Source organism: Megalops cyprinoides, chromosome 15 (assembly GCF_013368585.1).
Source record: "Megalops cyprinoides isolate fMegCyp1 chromosome 15, fMegCyp1.pri, whole genome shotgun sequence".
Lineage (NCBI taxonomy): Eukaryota > Metazoa > Chordata > Actinopteri > Elopiformes > Megalopidae > Megalops > Megalops cyprinoides.
In genome coordinates this window covers 14,361,661-14,380,224 of record NC_050597.1, presented here as the reverse complement: position 1 = coordinate 14,380,224, position 18,564 = coordinate 14,361,661, and the positions used below count along the sequence as shown (strand labels likewise).

At 39.8% G+C, this 18,564-nt stretch overlaps 1 protein-coding gene across 1 annotated transcript; it reads left to right on the top strand.

The window, feature by feature from the left end:
* Window positions 1-3,769: 3,769 nt before the first annotated feature.
* On the top strand, window positions 3,770-16,744 carry rab23 (RAB23, member RAS oncogene family). The gene is made up of 7 exons (XM_036546770.1): window positions 3,770-4,451; window positions 9,618-9,847; window positions 13,092-13,177; window positions 14,189-14,345; window positions 14,655-14,737; window positions 15,330-15,422; window positions 15,970-16,744. The coding sequence occupies exons 2-7, from the start codon at window positions 9,693-9,695 to the stop codon at window positions 16,104-16,106; spliced, it is 711 nt and encodes a 236-aa protein (XP_036402663.1). The 5' UTR covers window positions 3,770-4,451; window positions 9,618-9,692; the 3' UTR covers window positions 16,107-16,744.
* Window positions 16,745-18,564: the final 1,820 nt, after the last annotated feature.

Here is an 18,564-nt window from a genome sequence, read left to right as displayed (position 1 = left end):
TTTGTGACGCAACGGAGGCACTCAAAAACAAATGGACGGTTTCAGTAAATCAAGCCGTTTCTACAATTTCAAGAATTTTACTGTGATATCAGATGATTGAAGCCAGAATTCCCTGGGGAAATGGTGCCTGTTATTGCATTTAAAGTGAAATATTGTAACTGTGATTACATTATATCTTGATACGTTCATGTAAGGCTGCTACATCCTTCTCAATGACCTGCAAATGCATGCAAAGTGGGTCTAACACTGATGAGGCGATAGGATGTTCGAGTCATTGATCTGCATACAGCTGTCCAAACATACTTATCCAGCTAGTGTAACATTTAATATTTTATTTAATATTTTTTAAAATGTTAATTAGTTTTTAATTAATTTTATTATATAAGTAAAAGGTTTACCATTATTATCATAGTTAAAAGGTCATCATTCAAACATCCTTCTCTGATTAACCTACCGGTACTAATTAGTTGTTGATTTACAACTGATCATTTAATGTGTTTTGTCTGTTTAGTGTTTGTTTCTAAATACTTGAAGCATCTTTGCTATCTAAAAAATTAATTGTTGAGGAATAACCAACAAAAGTCCATTTAGATTATGAAGTGAATGTGTCAGTATGTGAAACAGATGTATGAAAGACCAAATTTACTGAATGTAACAACATTTATGTTTGCTGCTTATTGATTTGGGTCTAAAAACAAGGACAGCTGACTCACAGAGAGGTCAATGTACTTTAGTATTGTATAATCTACTCAGGTGGTGTGAGTAATACATGCATATATTGTGGTTAAAACCATGGTAGAATATTGCATTTATATTCCACGTGTGTATGAAAAATAATGTGTTATCTGTGAGCACAATTTGATTTGATTTATCACAAATACACACATTGTGATAAGTCAGTATAAACACACAGAAATCATTTTTTATGGACATATATATATATATGTGTGTGTGTGTGTGTGTGTGTGTGTGTGTGTGTATGTGTGTGATAGCATGATTTTGTGTTATTTAACTTTAGTTTGGTGTGGACATTGCTTAGACTAGCTTGGAACAGCTGTAAACAATTAAGTTATGAGAGGCTTGGAATGCATGACTTCTGAATCCAGATTACACATGGTTCCGTTCAGATCAGGATTTGGGCATGCACTGAGCTCTGCCTCTGTTGTGTGTAACCCATCCTCCCTCAATGACATCGTCATCTTAAAGTGTCTGCAATCTGGGTGGGGTGCTATCCCTGTGGAAGCAAAATAGCAGCTAGAAGCCAGGGCAGCAGCATGGTGCAGAAGAAGCAGTGTTTGCATCAAAAGTTTCTGGTTTGATTTCCAGGCAGGGAACTACTGTTGTACCCTTGGGCTAGGTACTTAACCCCCCTTTCTTCTATAAATATCCAGCTTTATATGGACAGCATGTGAAAAAATGCTTTGTATATTGCTCTGGATAAGAACATCTGCTAAGCAAACGTGACATAATATAATGTGGCTACACCCTGCTGTTGTGAGACATGAAATCTCTGTCTGAAATGATATGCATTCTTCTAAACCGCAGTTTTGCAGTTGCCAGGAATTGTCAGCTCTGAGTCCCTTGTCATCTGCGAAGAAGAATTAGTCCACAAAGATATCTTGATGAAGTAACAGATCTCATTCATTTCCATAGAGAGAAGGAAATGACATGGAAAAATTCAGTGGCCCCTTCTTATTGTCAATACATCATCCTCTGAACTTCTTGGAGCAATGAGTAAACAAATAAAGCACACTAATGGGTAGGATGAGCCATGTGGAGACTGGAGAGGTTTGAGTTTGCTGGTTATCTCCACCCAACACACACGCAACCACACCCATAAATTATTATGGCTTTGAGCAAAGCAAATCCAAACCACTTTTGCTGAAAACATCCAAGCTGTTTGGAAGAATTTCCCCTGCTATTAAGCCTTCTGGAAGGTTATGAATTGGGGACACTGGGATGTATTATAAAACCTTTACTATATTAAAATATTATATTTTCACCTCTCCCTGTGGGGGCTGTTGCAAATTCAGTTTGAGCCATCAAATCAAGTTATATGCTCATGAAAGGGAACTACATTATTGAGGATGACAATGTTGCTCTTTGTTGGTTTATTATATTAAGCATGTTTTCCACCTCTTTGAAGTATAAACCCTTGAAGGCAGTTTTGAAATGAAAGTACAAGGCTGACTTAAATTGTGGCTTATTTTTAGTTGCTGTTGAAACAGCTTGAAGTGCATGATCTCCACATGGCCTGACATATTTCCTTTTGTTGTGTGTGATTACACATTATTAAGAATCTGAAACCAGTTAGCTGGTTATCATATTACTATACATGCATCTTCCTTGTACTCTAGTCTGTGGAGAAAGCATATCCATATCCATGACATGACACATCCTTGATTAACACCCATCAGGAAAACAGGAAATTAACAAAGCAATATCGCTGGATATCCAGTTATTTAATCTAATTTCATTAGCCATTAAGATACTGTATATTTCACCAGCTATACCATTGAGATAATGATCTCCTTCTCAAAAGATTATTCAATGCTACGAAAGATATACTTGTTTTGAATGCTTGCTTGGTTTTTATTTTTCATTTGGTAAGTAGCCATGAAGCTATTTTGCACTAAATGTAGAATATTTATAAGTGTTTGTTCCTTCCATGAACTGGGAATGCATTACATGTTCCAATTTTGCAGATATTAAGATACTGGTGAAATGTACTATTTTATAGCATTTACAACTGCAGAATGGGGGCAATACAACAAAAACAGGGAAAAGAAATAGGTCTGAAAACAGGTTGCTTTTGCTCAGGACACAAAAGCTGCATGATGTTTGGAAATGCGGATTGAGGGCTCACCTCAAACACCCTGCCCTGACAGACAGACACCCACACAGGCGTATGCACGCATACATGCACATACACACACACACAAAGAAAAAAAGTGCTCATCATCTTTACCATGTGACATTTTCATTAAGTCTGCATCTTCAAGCTGAAAAATCAGTATACAAGCTTCCATTAGTTTCCTGCAGATTGTGCTTCTCTGCTGTTTGACTTACCTTTGTAACCACCCTTCCTAATGTGTGCATTCTAATATTCTAATAAACATATAAGGTCATGTAACTTATTGTTATTTTTAATAGTAAATGGTATGCCCCTAATTTCACATATTTTGAAGTCGTGGAACACATCCATGTCGTAAATTGAGGTATCTATGTATTTTTCTTTTATTTCATTTATATTTTAGGGGCCATTGGGATTTTTCATTGAATACTTGAATACATACATTGAATATGGGCAGCTGTGTAGCATAGTGATTTAGGAGCTGGACTCAGAACTGAAAGGCTGCTGGTTCAATTCCCTGCTGGGGCACTGCCACTTGCCCCCTTAGGCAAGGTATCTAACCCATAATTGCCTCAGTAAATATCCAGCTGTATAAATGGGTAACATTGTAAACTGTAACTGATGTAAGTCACTCTGGATAAAAGCATCTGCTAAAAGCCAATAATGTAATGTACTACTTCCAGTACGCGTTATTTGCCTATAATCATTGGCACTTAAATAATAGGGGGATTAATTTAACTACCCAATCAATGCATTGATTACCAGTATTAAGGCATACAATACGGTGGAATAGAAAGGGTTAGCTTTAGATCTTGCATTTCATTAGGTTCCCTTCTCCCAAAGTATGAAGTTTGGGGGGAGGGGGTGCCAGGGAAAATTGTGAAGTCACTTCCTTTATGATGTGTTTAGCGCGCCCCAGATTCTGAGAAAGTTTGCAATGCGCTGAATCAGAGTCAGCTAATACGGCACGAATCTAAATCGAAAGGATTTGGTTCATAGGATTCAGCTGATTCAGAGTCAGCATTTGGTGGCACTGGCTGTGTACCCTGTTTACCACCGGAAACCAACAGCGTTTATAGCAACCGACTGCGAAGGGAGAGTGAGGCTAGCAACAAGACCGACCAAAGAAATCGAGTGAAGATAGTTAGCTAGCTTGGCTACATTCAGTCTATCCAAATATTTCAGATCGTGAAAGGGTGGAACACAATCCAACGGGATACAGTTGTATTTTATTGTTGTGCGTCCACTGCAATGTTGCAACTGTTTGCGTTAGTTGTGTTTGAATGATTGATGATATTCTAGCAATCCTAGTTGCCAAGGGTGGCTAAGGGATGGGTAACGTTGGTTAGCTAGCCAGCTAACGGTAGTTATCTATTGCAAAGGCCCCACTTTGCATATCACCCTCTGAAGCAAAATCTACGTTTGCGTTTCAGTCGCAAAGTTGTGTGCTTAGCTTGCTACCAAACCACGTTAGAGTTTGGTGGTCAGATCGAACTGACCTGAAAACAGACGTGAAAGCGGAGACATCAGTTGCTCAATTTCAAATTTGTCACAGGGTGTTGCAGCTGAACGAACCAGACATGGTAACTGGACGCAGGTAAGGTCGGCAAAGCATTCACACCGTCTGCCAACATTTTCTTGCTCCCGTTGTATTTTATTAGCTTAGGTAGCATAGCTAATTAGATGTGTTTTTTAGCACTTACAGCCGCGACGCTGCCAAACCTTATGTTGCGGTTGCAGCTCTTTACTAGCTATTATCGCTGCACTGTGCAGTTAGCTTTAGGTTGGCTGGCTGGTTAGGTAACGTTATAGTCTACCTTTTAGCCGCATTTATTAGCTGACATTAGCTTGCTATCCAGCGAGATGCTCTCAGGGTACAACAAGTGGCACCCGCGATTGATTCCTGATTAGATAGCAAGCGGTAGGATAAAAATGTGTAGCCCGCCACGTTAGCTGGTAAATGTTACATTATTTATTTGTAATGCCAGGAACACTGTGCTTTGGAGTAAGGTTTGTTATGCACGTTGATTTACAGTGATGGAGATTTTCGCAGTCATTATTGATTAGCTGTTGGCTAGCTAGCTGGCCAGCTGCTTGTTTTCAGCTCGAACTTGGTTAGCTATATTTGGCCTTTTGGGGATGTGGATGGCACAAATATCCACATATCCCATGTGGCAACGTCTTTTTGGCAGTTTAGATGAGTATCCACAGGCCGTTGGTGGTGATAGGTTTCACTCTGTGACAAGTCACTCTGTTTTGTATGTCCAAAAGCGGCATTTTTATGTACGAATTTGCTTGTTGTTTACCCTTAATGTACTTACTGTAGAGTAACGTTTTCTTTAACATTTGTTTTGTTGTGTGGCAAACAAATCAACAAGTAAGTATTAAAATAAATTTTCCTGAACTCAGTAACGTAGCCCTTTTAAATATTAACAGAGATTATTATTACTTAATAAAATAGGCTGAGATAAAATAAACGGTTTTACTCTGAAAATAGACAAGCCAAATGGGTAACAAGCAATAAACTTGTTGATCTGCAGAAGCACTTTTCAGTTTCATCTGTGTTAGACTGAGATCAACTTTTACAACATTGCTGCCCTTTCCCCCTCCCCTCTCCAGTTTTAGCTGGAGCAGAATTTCTTGGTTACCTGTTGCCTAGTACCATGTCAGCAGCAGTGACCTTCAAAAAAAAAAAACCTCAAGCGCACCTGTTTGAGCAAGGTATCCATTGTGGTAGGGTTATTTTTGTGTTGCCATTTGAAATGAGGTTTCATAACACATGGACAGAAGAGACCTTGTGCTAATAGGGTGAGTGTTGTCACTTTATCAGTGCACTGACATGGCTAATACATGAACAATACGCAATTATTTTTCTGTTGGATGCTGACAGTTCTTCAGGATTGTTTATTTCCGACCAGTGTTACTTATCTTTTTCATTCAGCAATAGACCAGTGATTTTACCTCCTCTTATGACTGTTTGTTACATTATTTTTGTTATTGGTCTGCTTATCAAACATTTATGCAGGGTGACTTGATTAGCTTACACCTCGTATATCATTTTTATACAGCTAGATACTAAACTTAAGCAATTCAGTTTGAGTGCCATGTTTAGAGGAACGGCAGCAGTGGTCCAGCCAGAATTTGAACTTTCCTTTGTTCAAACTTTCCTTTGTTCAAACTTTCCTTTGTTCTTTTTTTCTCATTCGTGTTTTGTGAGGTGTATCCCAGAGCCCTTTCGGGCAAATCACAGTGCGTGTATATCTCCAGAGGAAAGTATTCATCTGCAACTTAACCTGATTTGACTTAAGTTCACTGTAAGACTCACTCAATCAACAGAGGTGGCTGTAAGCCTGGGTTTAGCCATGTGTTTGCTAAACATGGCATGGCTTTGAGGATTAATGGTGCACTGACACCATCTAGTCTGGTTGTTTGCCAGTACTGTGAATTCCTTTAAGAACCACACGCAGTTCAGAGATCTAAATCAGTAATGTACAGGATATGAGCAATGAATATGTCAGAACCTTACATTTCCATTTTAGGAGAGTTTTTTTTTTCCTGAATCACACACAACTTCCCCATAGCCTGAAAAATGGATAGCCAAATACAAGGGGATTTGTCTGTCCTGTGGAACAGCATGGAGTGAAGCAACCATTGAGAAGTGGTGCTTAATGCATTTATGCTTCAAGGAAGCTGTAGTCAAACGGTTTGTTTCATCACCTAAGAAGAGCAGGAGAGGTTGGGATGGAATTATTCAGAGCAGATGTCATCTTTTCTGGACTTCAGGAGATGGCAGACTGTTGAATGCAGTGGATATACTTTGTGAGCTGTCAGGTTGCATCAGGTGCTGTATTTGGTTATTGTTCATGAGAGTTGAAGTCTGTGTGTGTGTGTTTGTGTGTGTGTTTGTGCGTGCGTGTGTCTGTGTGTGTGTGCGCATGCGCGTGTATGTGTTTGGGGGGCGCTTTGTCTGGAACCCAGTCTGTGAGAATGAGGCTCTCTTTCCACAGCCTGAGCTTGGTCTCTCTCTCTGTATTCTCTGTGGAGGAATTCCAAATTAGCTTTGTTTTGTCTACAGAGACTGCTGATTTATTAGCATTGACCTGAGTGTGGAACATAAGGTTGTTAACCATTTTGATCAACAGCTGAGGTCACAGACTTGGCATCAGTGTTTGGTTACTGAAGTTTAGTGAGCTGGTATCTCCAGGGCATTGTGCCCGCCCTGTACAAGAGCATTACATTTGGAATAGAGAATATTTCCATGTAATACTGTAGTAGTAGCACAGGTTGACAATAAAATACAATTTTTTATTTTTTTGTTTTTTAATGAGCTGTAAAATACATTTTAAGGGTGGTTAAAATACTGTTCCTTGTTGTCCCACATAACTGCACCATTGGATAATAGTGAAGACCTGTTAAAATAATACCCAGTTAAATATCACTATTTTGCACTACAGAGGGATATTATGCAGGTTACATTGTAATCACAAAACTTATCATGACTTGTTATTTGATTAAAAAAATCAGTGTTTTAAATTAAAGGTTGTTATATTTCATATATATATATATAATATTAATCTTAATCCTTTTTCATATTTTGAGTGCTTTTTCAGATCCCCCTCAATCTTTTAACTGAGACTGAAGAGTTTGCATTCATTCCTTGTAAATTTTTTTTGCTTAAGACCAGGGACCAGTCTCGCTCTTCTTTGTGCTTTTTTTATGGTCTTTTCATATTTTTGTAATAACTTTAAATTACAGTCAGGGCAGTCAGGCTTCTGTATGCATCTCAATGAATGCCAGGTGGAGCTGAAATGACACAGTTGTTCAGCTCAGCAAAACAAAATAATGGAAAATAATCTGGAACCCGTAATCAGTGAGTTAGCCTGGTTCCACCTCTGCAGTAGGAAAGAGGAAAAAGACTCAGACTTTGAAGTCAGGGGTGGCCTGTACCCTGCTATATTCTCTATCAAGCCAGCCTCCTTACTGCTTTATGGTGGAAAAGAGGTATGTGCACAGATGGATTTGATTGTGCATGGTGGTAGGATTTCCAGGTAGCATCTCTCTCTCCACTGAAGTGTGTACGAAAGACACGCGGCCCATAATGCTTTCAGGCTCGTTGAGCTAACTCAGGAGTCAACACAGCCATCTGGAACAGCATGACCTCAGCGCAGGAAACCACAGTAGGACAGCCTCGCCCCCAGGTTCCCCTCCAGCCCCCAGATAATGGAAAGTGTTGGCAGCACGGGCAGTGACTGTCTCATTAGTCATGAGGAGGGGGGGATAAGGACTAAACCCCATCACCCGCTCTGCTGCACGTCTGCTTTAGAGGGACAATGGGATGGCCTGGCTGGTGTTTACATCCGGCTGTAAAACGGGCTCAGTATGTCTTGGAAGTTTATTGGTATCTTTGCCATCCCCATAAATTATATTTTATTGCTTATACAGCAGTGTCAGTTATTTCTGATACAGGACTTCATTGGTTACTATGATAGTATGCAAACATAGTGTCTAAAGGAAAATGTTGCAGATGAGGAATCCTCTCGGAATGGGATGTTTGCTGTTATCACAGATGACTGTGATAATTAGAGCTTCATTTTATACTGGTTAAGGGTCAGTACAGTCAAAAATCTGTTTTTTTTTACCCGTCTGCATAGTTAATCCAATAATTTGCTGTGCTAGTGCTAATGCTAAAATGCCAAAGGAGTTAAAATTGCAAATCTTCAGCCTCAGCATTGGAAAATAATGGCCGTGGGAATTGATGTTAGAGATTTGCGCAATATGTTGTGTAATAATTTGGATGAGACTAAATGTTTGGTTATTCAAACAAGGGATTGCTAATCAAATACTTGGATCAATATTCAAATGCTTGCTGATGAACAGAAAATGGAAAAAAATCTGGATCATTCTCATTGGTATTCATGAAGTAAAACGTAAGACCCATACATAAAACCGCATTATTCATAAATTCATTTTCTGAAAATGAGTGAATACAGATCTCACTTTCAGCAAGTTATTGAATGAAATGGTGGTTCATATGTAATAGTTGGAAAGAAAGTGGAGTTAGTCATACATTCAGTCTTGGGGGAGGCTGAATATTGAAGTATGAAATAATTTTTGCACATCCAGACAACCTGGAAAGAAGTTACTGAAGTCATCATTTAAAGGCACAGCATTATTTCAGTCACCTGCAAAGGCAGTAGTCCTGTTGCAACAAGTAGCAGCACTGGCAAGTGTTGAGTTGTTTGAGTTATTATTACAGTAAAGGCCATTGAGACTAATCCACTTTGTGAGAGCTGAGGTCTAAGGTGAAGACAGAATTCCCTATCAGAAAACAATCCAGAGGAAAAATAGATTAATTACAAGTACACACCTAGATCAAATTCAATTCAAATTCAGTGTCTAAAATTTGTAGTTGAGAAAATGCACCAGGTAAATTCTTGGAAATAACAGTGCATATCTCCAAAAGAAAAACAGATGATTGTATTTACTCAAGGCACCAGTGTCCTGAACATTCTAAATAATGTTACACAGGAGTTATAAGTAGTTAAAATTTTTTATACATGTGAACAGGTTTGTTACTGTTCATTAATCATCAAAGGGCCAACAGGAAGTCCATTATGGGCTGTATTTTGCCCATATGATATTTGGGAATATCAAAATAAGCCTTAAATATGTATTCAATTTAAATATATTTATTCTCTGAAGATGCTTGCACAAAACACTTTTATTTTGATCAGGAAAAAAGGCTGTCTTTGTTGTGCTTCAGTCACAGGTAGTGTCGCAGTGATCCTAGAACTAATTGGACCAGCACTGCAAGGAGAACCCGGAATCATCTGCAGCCATGTTGGAGGAGGACATGGAAGTGGCCATCAAGGTGGTGGTAGTGGGCAATGGAGCTGTGGGCAAATCCAGCATGATCCAGCGTTACTGCAAGGGAATCTTCACCAGGGATTACAAGAAGACCATCGGCGTGGACTTCCTGGAGCGTCAGATTGTGTAAGTATCAGCCGAACGAAAAGGGACTAGTATGATCAGAGAGCCCAGTGGTAGTTCTTCAGTGACCCATAGTCTCTCCAGATTTTCCTTCCACCCGGACACTACATTGCTCATTTCAGCTTGCTAGTTGGTTGGAGACACCCCTCCACTCATCTGAAACCTTTCATGTTTGACCTTTGCCTTTTGTATTTGAGCCTTTTGAAAGGTTATGCTTCACTCATCTGTTCAAATGGTGGCCAAAACCATTTGCATCCCAAGATTCAAGGCAGTGCAATCTTAGTCTTCAAACGCTATTTGCTAAACGAATACAATATAAATATATGTCATCATTTCATGTGATACTATAAGACTTTTATTTCAATACTCACTGTGCCATCCATACTATCAAGGCTGAGTAATGTGTATGGCCCTTATTCCTGAAACACAGACACAGATCAATTACCCTGTCCAGTTTCCTTCTGAAGTGTTCTGTTTTTTGTCACCCTGTGCTGCTTATTGTGTAAAGTATTCTCTGTTGTATAATCAGGGGCCTTTGATCAGTGCTTTCCACATGCCATGGTGTCCATCCAGTGTCAGCATTCAATTTCAGTCATCAGTTTAACAGTAATGTGCAATTCCAATTTATGTGCCTATTATCTGTGCGTCTCAGTTAGTATACTAATAGCAGTGTAGCGTAGCTTACTGTCCTTATTTCTGAGCTCCAAATTGGATCTACTTTTACATCTGCTTTTATCAGTATGTGTCAAGTAAGCGTAGTATTCTCCTCCAGCACAGGAAATTAAAGTGAATACAATCTTTATCAGTGTCAGTGTGTCTTTATGTAACATAACATCATTCTTATTGTAAGGGACAGGGAAAATGCTTGCTCACTGTGTCAGAGATGGGAAAAGCACAAGGAGTCGTCTTCGAAAGCCCAGATGTCATGTTGGTCCTTGGGGGCGCTAATGGCCTCTAGGCACATCCACTTCCGTAGTGCACCAGCGTTTATGCCTCAGAGGAAGACAAGCCAAGCAGGCAGAAGGAGAGCTGTGCTATAACATGCTAACTTCCTGTTATCTTCCACTGATTTATCTGAAGTGCATAGCAGTGACAGGTTGATCAGGTCAGTGTGAGTTTAGCATGGCTGGCTGGATAGCTTCCAGTGCTAATTACCACCTCCAGGCATTTAATTCAACACTCAGAAAGGGGCGCAGGGGAAGGTAGCTCTGTATGTTTGGGTAAATGTCCCAGGGCAGTAATCAGACCAAAGGATAGGCTTTTCGAACTGAATTTCGGAGGTCTAAATATGATGCAATCCTGACTGGTAGATCGTCAGTTTTCAAGTTCATTCCAGTTAATAGTGGTAGCTGAAGGATGAGGATTAATGGTGAAGGGAGGACTGAACCAGACCCTCTAAAGTTTCACCTGTCAGTATCCTAAAGGATAAGATGCTTCTCCCCTACAGTACCATCATTCTGCCACAAGAAAATGATTCTATGTGGTCTGCAGTTTGCTTGAAGCAAGGAATATTCTCAGGAGATTTTATTTTTTTGTACATTGCACACTGTCTGTAAATATAGTCATGCACACAGTACAAGAATAAATTGTGTGTATACATGGTTGACAAATGAGAGCCCTGGAATTCAGAGAGCAAAATGCATGAGAGAATTTGACAGGTGCAGCTGATGAGTACTTACAGGGCCCAAAGCCTAGGAAAGTGAGGAAAAATGGCTTTGTTCCAGCGCTGCTGTTCTGTGCTTTGAGGAATTCTGAAAGCAGAGTTGCGTGATGGAGCAGAGTTACTGTTGGGAAATGCCAGAGAAGAACTCATCAAACCTCCCAACTGGACGGGATAGAGCAGGAAGTTCACAGAGGGTAGCTGTGTTGTGAAAGCTGAATTGGCCCATGTGAAATGCAGCTTGTAAATGTCCGGCACTTAAAACACAATCTCTGTTTGGTTTAATTTTATGTTTTTGACTTTGTAGAAAGTTAAATTAAAAACAAGTTACAAATAACTAATGACAGTAAGTAGCAATCTTCCAGAAAGTAACAAGGTTCTAGCCTAAAAGGGTGCATTAGCCTCAGAATCACAAGTAAGTGTTTTGTTCTCTGCCGGTAAAGAAGGCCTGTCAGTAGTGATCCTTTTCATCCTCATTCATTTGCTGATTTAGTTCCATTCGGTTGTTGATCTACATCATTTTGATATGTCCTCTATCTATTGAGATGTCAGGATGTAAACCAAATGAGGAACTTCATGGCCCCATCCAGCAAGCTGAGCCACTACATAAATGGGGAGTATGTCATTATGCCATTAGCAGATAAAAGTGTAAAAGGGAGGTACAGAGTGTAAGGGTCATTGGATCAAACAGATTGCAATATTCACAGTGTGTGGTTGTATTTACACAATTTACAGGGGTATTCCCAAAATAATGTAATAGTGGAACTGCGCCATCAGGTTAAATGTGAAGCAAGGGTTTTCTGCACACTCACACACACTGTCAATCATAGTTTTGTGGGCCTCTATAATCACATTTTAATTGTTGGGCAGCCTTGTTGCTGAGTAACAGTCCTGATTCATTATATCTCATTAAATACTCAGTTTGTGCATCTCTCCAGTTCAGAGCTGATACTTACAGACTCCAGTCTAACAGAAAAAGGTGTGAAAGGTTAGGTTGTGGGCTAAATGCCAGGTTTACATGACCACTTTAACGCTAATTCATCCTGTCATCTCTGAGTCTTTGCTTGCGTACATAGTTACCATAGAGAATGACCCAAAATATAGGTGACATTATGTAATTAAGAGATAGTTGTTGAAATTGTGGTGTCCTGCTTAGTTAATTGCTGATGCTTGGCTCCATGAAATACATATATATTTTTTTAAATCAATCATGATACTTGGTTTCATGGTTTTTTGGAGGGTTTTATGTGAAATTTGACCTGTTGGGGGTACAAAGTGGCTCCGTCAGCTGGGCAAATGCCCTGAGCACAGGCTGAGCCCCATGACCCAGGCTCTAAACCTACACTGACCAGGATCCCCAAGCAGTCAAACAAATTGGCTTCACTCCACTGGGAATAGAGATGAGTAGGTTGGCCACAGTCTCCTGGTCACACCACTGTCAGCCACTCTGCAATTGGTCAGGAACCTGAATAGTAAATAAATATATACAAAAATTAATAATATAAACACTGATGTCTTACTTAGTATTTTGTGGTGTCTCAAAACTTTAATTCCCCTCTTTTTTTTCTGCTTCTCATATTGCTCCAGAGTAAACGATGAGGACGTCAGATTGATGCTGTGGGACACGGCGGGCCAAGAGGAGTTTGATGCCATTACCAAGGCATATTACCGAGGTGAGGCCCTGTGGGGATGGCTCCTCTACAGCACGGCAGCTGGATAGGGCTTCAGGCAGGGCAGTTTGGCTTGAGTACCACATGCAGAACCAAGCAGCTCTACATCAGGTCGTGTTTGAATGCAATCCAGGAAGGGAACTACAGATCAATGTTTATTAACAGCATAACATCTAAATTTTTACATTTTTACTGGGCCTGAGTTGCAGAATCATGGCTCAGGCTTGATGGCATTGATGTATCATAGTCCATTTCTGCATGTGGATCCGTGCACCTCCTCCCGAGTTCTGCACAAACAGCTTTGTTTTGAACAAATGGCAGTGTAATTGTAATTCCCTTGAAACCACAAACCTAATACGCAGGGTGTCTCGGAAATCCCTCCCCTTGGGGTTTGTGATCTGAAATTGAGCGCCTTGGGGATTCGTTAAAGAGTCAGTTTCCAAACAAGGATATCAAACAACACAACAACTGGAAGAAGCTGTCAGCAGCACTTTCTGCAAAGTCACTAGTCCCAGGCTATGAAATCTGAATCATTGAACCTACCACTGCGTGATTTTCTGTGGAAAGGAGTGGCCAGTATCCTAAGATGGGCTCTTGTGGGTTCTGCACTGCATCGTATTGTGCTCTAGGAATATGTTTGTCTGTGCCTACCAGCTGTCCAAAGTGGATAGTGTTTGTCTACTACAGTTTGAACTTTATTGACACTGGCTGGTCAGTGTGCCTAGAGAAACAACAGCCAGTGTTCTTAAGCAGGATTTCTTCTACAACAAAAATGCAAGAAAATGGTAAGCTCTAATCTTGTTCCAGGAATGCAATCATGTGTCTGCTTAAATTACACTACATTTGTCACTTAGCAGGCACTCTTATGGAATCAAGGTGGATTTACAAAGTAAGAGCCATTAAGTGGAGAATCTGAGGCGGAAACTGGGGCTGATAAGTGTAACTGAGCTGTAGGCTGAGCAGTGCTACCTTTGATCAGCAGAGCTGTGCTGATTGCATGCTTTTTACCTGTAGGCGCCCAGGCCTGTGTGCTGGTCTTCTCCACCACTGACCGTGAATCCTTCGAGGCCATCGTCAGCTGGAGAGAGAAGGTGGAGGCGGAGGTCGGAGACATCCCCACCGTGCTGGTGCAGAACAAAATCGACCTCCTGGATGAAACGGTGATAAAAAAGTAAGACCCTCCATCTGTCGCGTTTCTGGACAAGCAGAGGTGGCCAGTGAGACTCCTGGAAATTAGGTATTGTATGAGGAAGGTAAAACTTGACATTGCAGAGTACAAGATCTTAGTTTAGAGAGTACAGTACAGTTGACATTGTAGTATTTTTCCATTGTCACGAGGCACTCACAGCATGGCTTCACCCACTACAGCCAGATTGGGCAACTTCTCTCCTGAAGGGCTAGAGCTCTGCGGAGAGCCCTCACACATGCAGATTTTGAATTCGTAATAAGGATGTTTTGTCTCTTCTTTATGACTTTATAGCGAGGAAGCAGAGGGCCTGGCAAAGAAGCTGAAGCTGAGATTCTACCGTGCTTCAGTGAAGGAGGACCTTAATGTTAATGAAGGTGGGCTGGATTGAGAGATCACGTCATTAGACTTCTGTAGCTGTGATTTGCAGCATGACTGTAAATGTCTGTAATGACATGTCTATAATTAAGGCTGCTTTCAGGGATTAAGCTCTTTTGTGTTTTACTTTGTAAACACTGTCATTTTGCTCAGCTTGGATAGACAGCTGGTTTAATGATAAGTAAATACCGAGCACATTTAGCAAGTTCCGCACATTTACGAAGGCAGAGGTTTTGAGTCATTTTAGTCTTGTGAAAGCCCTCAAGGCTTTACACAGATCTTAACACAGCCTGCCTAAGTCTGACTCAAATCTCATGTTTAGCTGGTATTTGAATATGGGAATTGAGTCAGTTTTGAGTAGTTTGTGGTAGGATTTGCACTCAAGAGGAACATAAAATACTTGCTACGAGTGCATTTCTAACCGTGTTTTAAATTTTGCACAGGGCCAGAATACATGAAGTAGATTAAACATGACAATGTTACAGCTCACGTACTTGTGCATATTTTCATGTTATGATCAATCCTGCAAAACAGTGTCCAGTAAAAGCAGTTCTTGTCAATAAAACTTCTTCTCTTCATTTCTTTACTCAGTTTTCAAGTACCTGGCTGAAAAATACCTGCAGAGACTCAAGCTGCAGAGTGCTGAGGAGCCAGAGGTGGTGCACACAACCAGCAATAAAATCGGTATGTTTGTGTGCCCATGCAGGGAAGAGGAACCATTTTGCTTTGATCATTTTGTCAAATCTTGTTTGATTGTTTTAAAGTGTTAAGAATGAGTGAATATAGTTTTTGAGTTGTTGGACAGCATCTCTGCTCTCTTGCACGCATTACTTGTGTGTTCTGAGGGTAAAACTCAAAGCTGCATAGGGAGATTAGCTGAATCACTGTTCTCACACAACGGATGAGCGTGAACATAGGAAGGCACTCGTGTTCAGGAATGATGGAGAAATATCTAGTAAGCAGAACGATATTGCTTTATTGACATGATCGATGGATCGAGTGGTTGAACAACGATCTTCGGTATGAGCGATTCATGGGCAAAATAATATTACTTTATTTCGACCTTGGTCAATGCTATATGAGAATTAGAAAAGCAGTGCTCAAGAAGCTGCAGTGTTCATGAAAAGGGAGTCATAAATTAAACGGCACTGGCGGTGAAGAATGTGCGCGATCCTCATGTTTAGTCTAACTGAAGTAGTCATTTACATCCCTCTCTCCTTTGCACTGGCAGGTGTGTTTAACACTGCCGGTGGCAGCCATTCCAGCCAGAACTCCGGCGTGAATGGCTGTGAGGTCATCAGCCTGCGACCAAACAGACAGAGGACCAAGAGGAGCAAAACCCCTTTCAGCAGCTGCAGCCTGTTGTAAAATGACTGTGTGTGGAGACTGGTCAGTTTCAGAGTGAATGAATCCTGACTGGCTGAGAGATACGTGACTCCGGGTGCACTCACAAAATGCAAAGGTCAAACAGCCATTTGCAGAACTCAGCAGCCCATCCAATCAGGAATGTGTGTGTGGGTGATTGCTGTGATGTCATATCTTCCTGAATATAACCAGCCCAAGAATGGTCTGAGAATGCGTTTTTTTCCCTTGCCTGATGTAAATGGTCTTTGCCACCCTTGTCCTTGAGTTCTGCATTTGGCTGTGGAGGCCCTGCGCTGTCTTTGATCTTTGTGAATGGTCCTTAGTTTTGAAGCTATTGATACAAGACTACCTAATATGATTGGTTTGAAAACTCACTTCCTGACTCCCCCCGGTGGCTATGTCTGGTAGGACAGCCTAAGTTGTAAAATCATGGTGTCTGAATTGCGTGCACATTTCATTTCTTTTCATTCAGGCATTCCATAAGTGATATGAAATTAGCATACTTTCTATTGGTCCAGAGCAGAATGATGTTGTGCTGGTTTATCAGCATATTTGTATATGTACATATGCGATTTTATCAAATTACCATTTGTGCATTTTACTGTTCATCTGTGCAATATGTTTTTATTGGTAGAGATATAGGCTGCAAATTATTTGGTACTATTTTTTCCTTAAAATTAATGGAACATGCTTCAATATATGTCTGAATAAAAAGTAAGATATATGTATGTAATCTTAAAAACTTTTCTCGGATATTTTTATATAACTTGACAGTGTTTAGTGGGTATAGGCAGACAACTAACTGCCTGAAATCAAATTTTAGAGTTCGTATTGTGCCAAATTGATTTCAACTTAATACCTTGCTTTTAACCATTTTAAGACACAATATTTATTCAGCAGATTGGCAGGTAGTGCTACATATATATAATTGTAGGGACAGCGGTTAATTTTTCAAGGACACCAGTTTTATGAAATATGTAGCAGTTTAATAATCGCCTGAATGTATATTTGTTTAATCCAGTATGTTCTTTGAATGGTACGTAAATATAAATTTCAGATTTCTGTCCCTTGACCCAGATGGGTTCAATCCAGCAGCTCTCAAAGGTGTCAGAACATGCAGAATTATATTATGTAACACTACCTTGGTAAATGTTGTGTATCCTGTGAATGGTACAATCCTTACATTGATTTTAAATTAGTGTAGTTTTAATCCTGCACAATTTCAGCTTTTCTCTCACCTGGACAACAGGTGTTGAAAACACTACACTGACATCAATGCCACTTGAGTAAACATGGTGTTTATAATAGGCTTCCTTCTCACTACTTAAGCGTTTGCATCAGAATTGTGTTTACGGATTGCTTTTTTAATGTTTTATTAAGTTACTGTTGTGCTTTCATTTTCATGGTTTTATTTTTCATTGTGGTACTAGTCAGTACAACATGTTGAATGCTGAACTAACAGGATGTCTGAATGTAATACATGCTCTTTTAAACCTTTGCTGTTTTATGAAACTCCTAGGCTTGTTCTCTGAAAATGTTTAGCACAGGGAAGAGGTTTGGCTGGGCGTACTGTCTGCCTGGTATGTGATTATTACATCCAACCAGTCACTTTCCTGGGGTTTTATTTTCAACTACTTAAGGATTTCCTGTAGCTATCTAAGGCCCAGTTAGATTTATGTATAAATTAATTTTAAGTAGGAATGTGCATTTACATTAAGTTGATTTGATCAGTTTAATTCTAATATTCTATTGTTCCTGAGACTGAATAATCAATTATTTGAACCAAACTTTTTGAGACCATTGTAGAAAAATTCATTTCAGTTATGCTTTCAGGCAGGAGAATGTATATCTATGAATATCCGTGTTATTTTAATGAGGGTTCTTGTGCTCTACGAGAATATTGATGAGAGATAATTATAGATTCTTTTCTTAATTTTTTATCATTTACAGGTATTTCAATGCAGATCAATTCATAAATTAGATGATGTGAATAATTGAATATTCAGTCTCATTCCTTCTCTCTAGTATGTTTTTTCAGTGAACAACCCTAGATTCTCTTTAGTTTGGCTCTAAGTATGGAACATCTTATCATTGTAATATTCTCTGTGCTTTCAAACGATGATGAATCTTCTCTTGGTGATTGTTTCAGAAGGAGGGTAAGAGCTGAGACATATTCAGTACTTGGTAGATCCTGTGTTGAACACGTATATTGCACTGAATACCTTGGGTGGACTCTTTCCTCTACTTTGAACGTTGTGTTCAGAAGGCTTCCTTAACATTGACAATACATGATCATAGCATCCTCTTTGCCATTGCATTTTTTTACAGCCACACATTTATTAATTGGAAAAAAAATCAAATACAGTGTTGTCAGGAAAGTATAGCTGCATTCACTTAGAAATGCTGTTGAATTGGTGCAGGCAGTGCCCACAGAAATCCCAATGACAACAGAGACAAATGG

Excerpts from the sequence above, each read along its gene's own strand:
- rab23 (XM_036546770.1), top strand. The coding sequence starts at position 9,693 with ATGTTGGAGGAGGACATGGAAGTGGCCATCAAGGTGGTGGTAGTGGGC. Across the intron at positions 14,738-15,329 it reads GGACCTTAATGTTAATGAAG|TTTTCAAGTACCTGGCTGAA; the intron begins GTGGGCTGGATT and ends TTCTTTACTCAG. Across the intron at positions 15,423-15,969 it reads CACAACCAGCAATAAAATCG|GTGTGTTTAACACTGCCGGT; the intron begins GTATGTTTGTGT and ends TTGCACTGGCAG.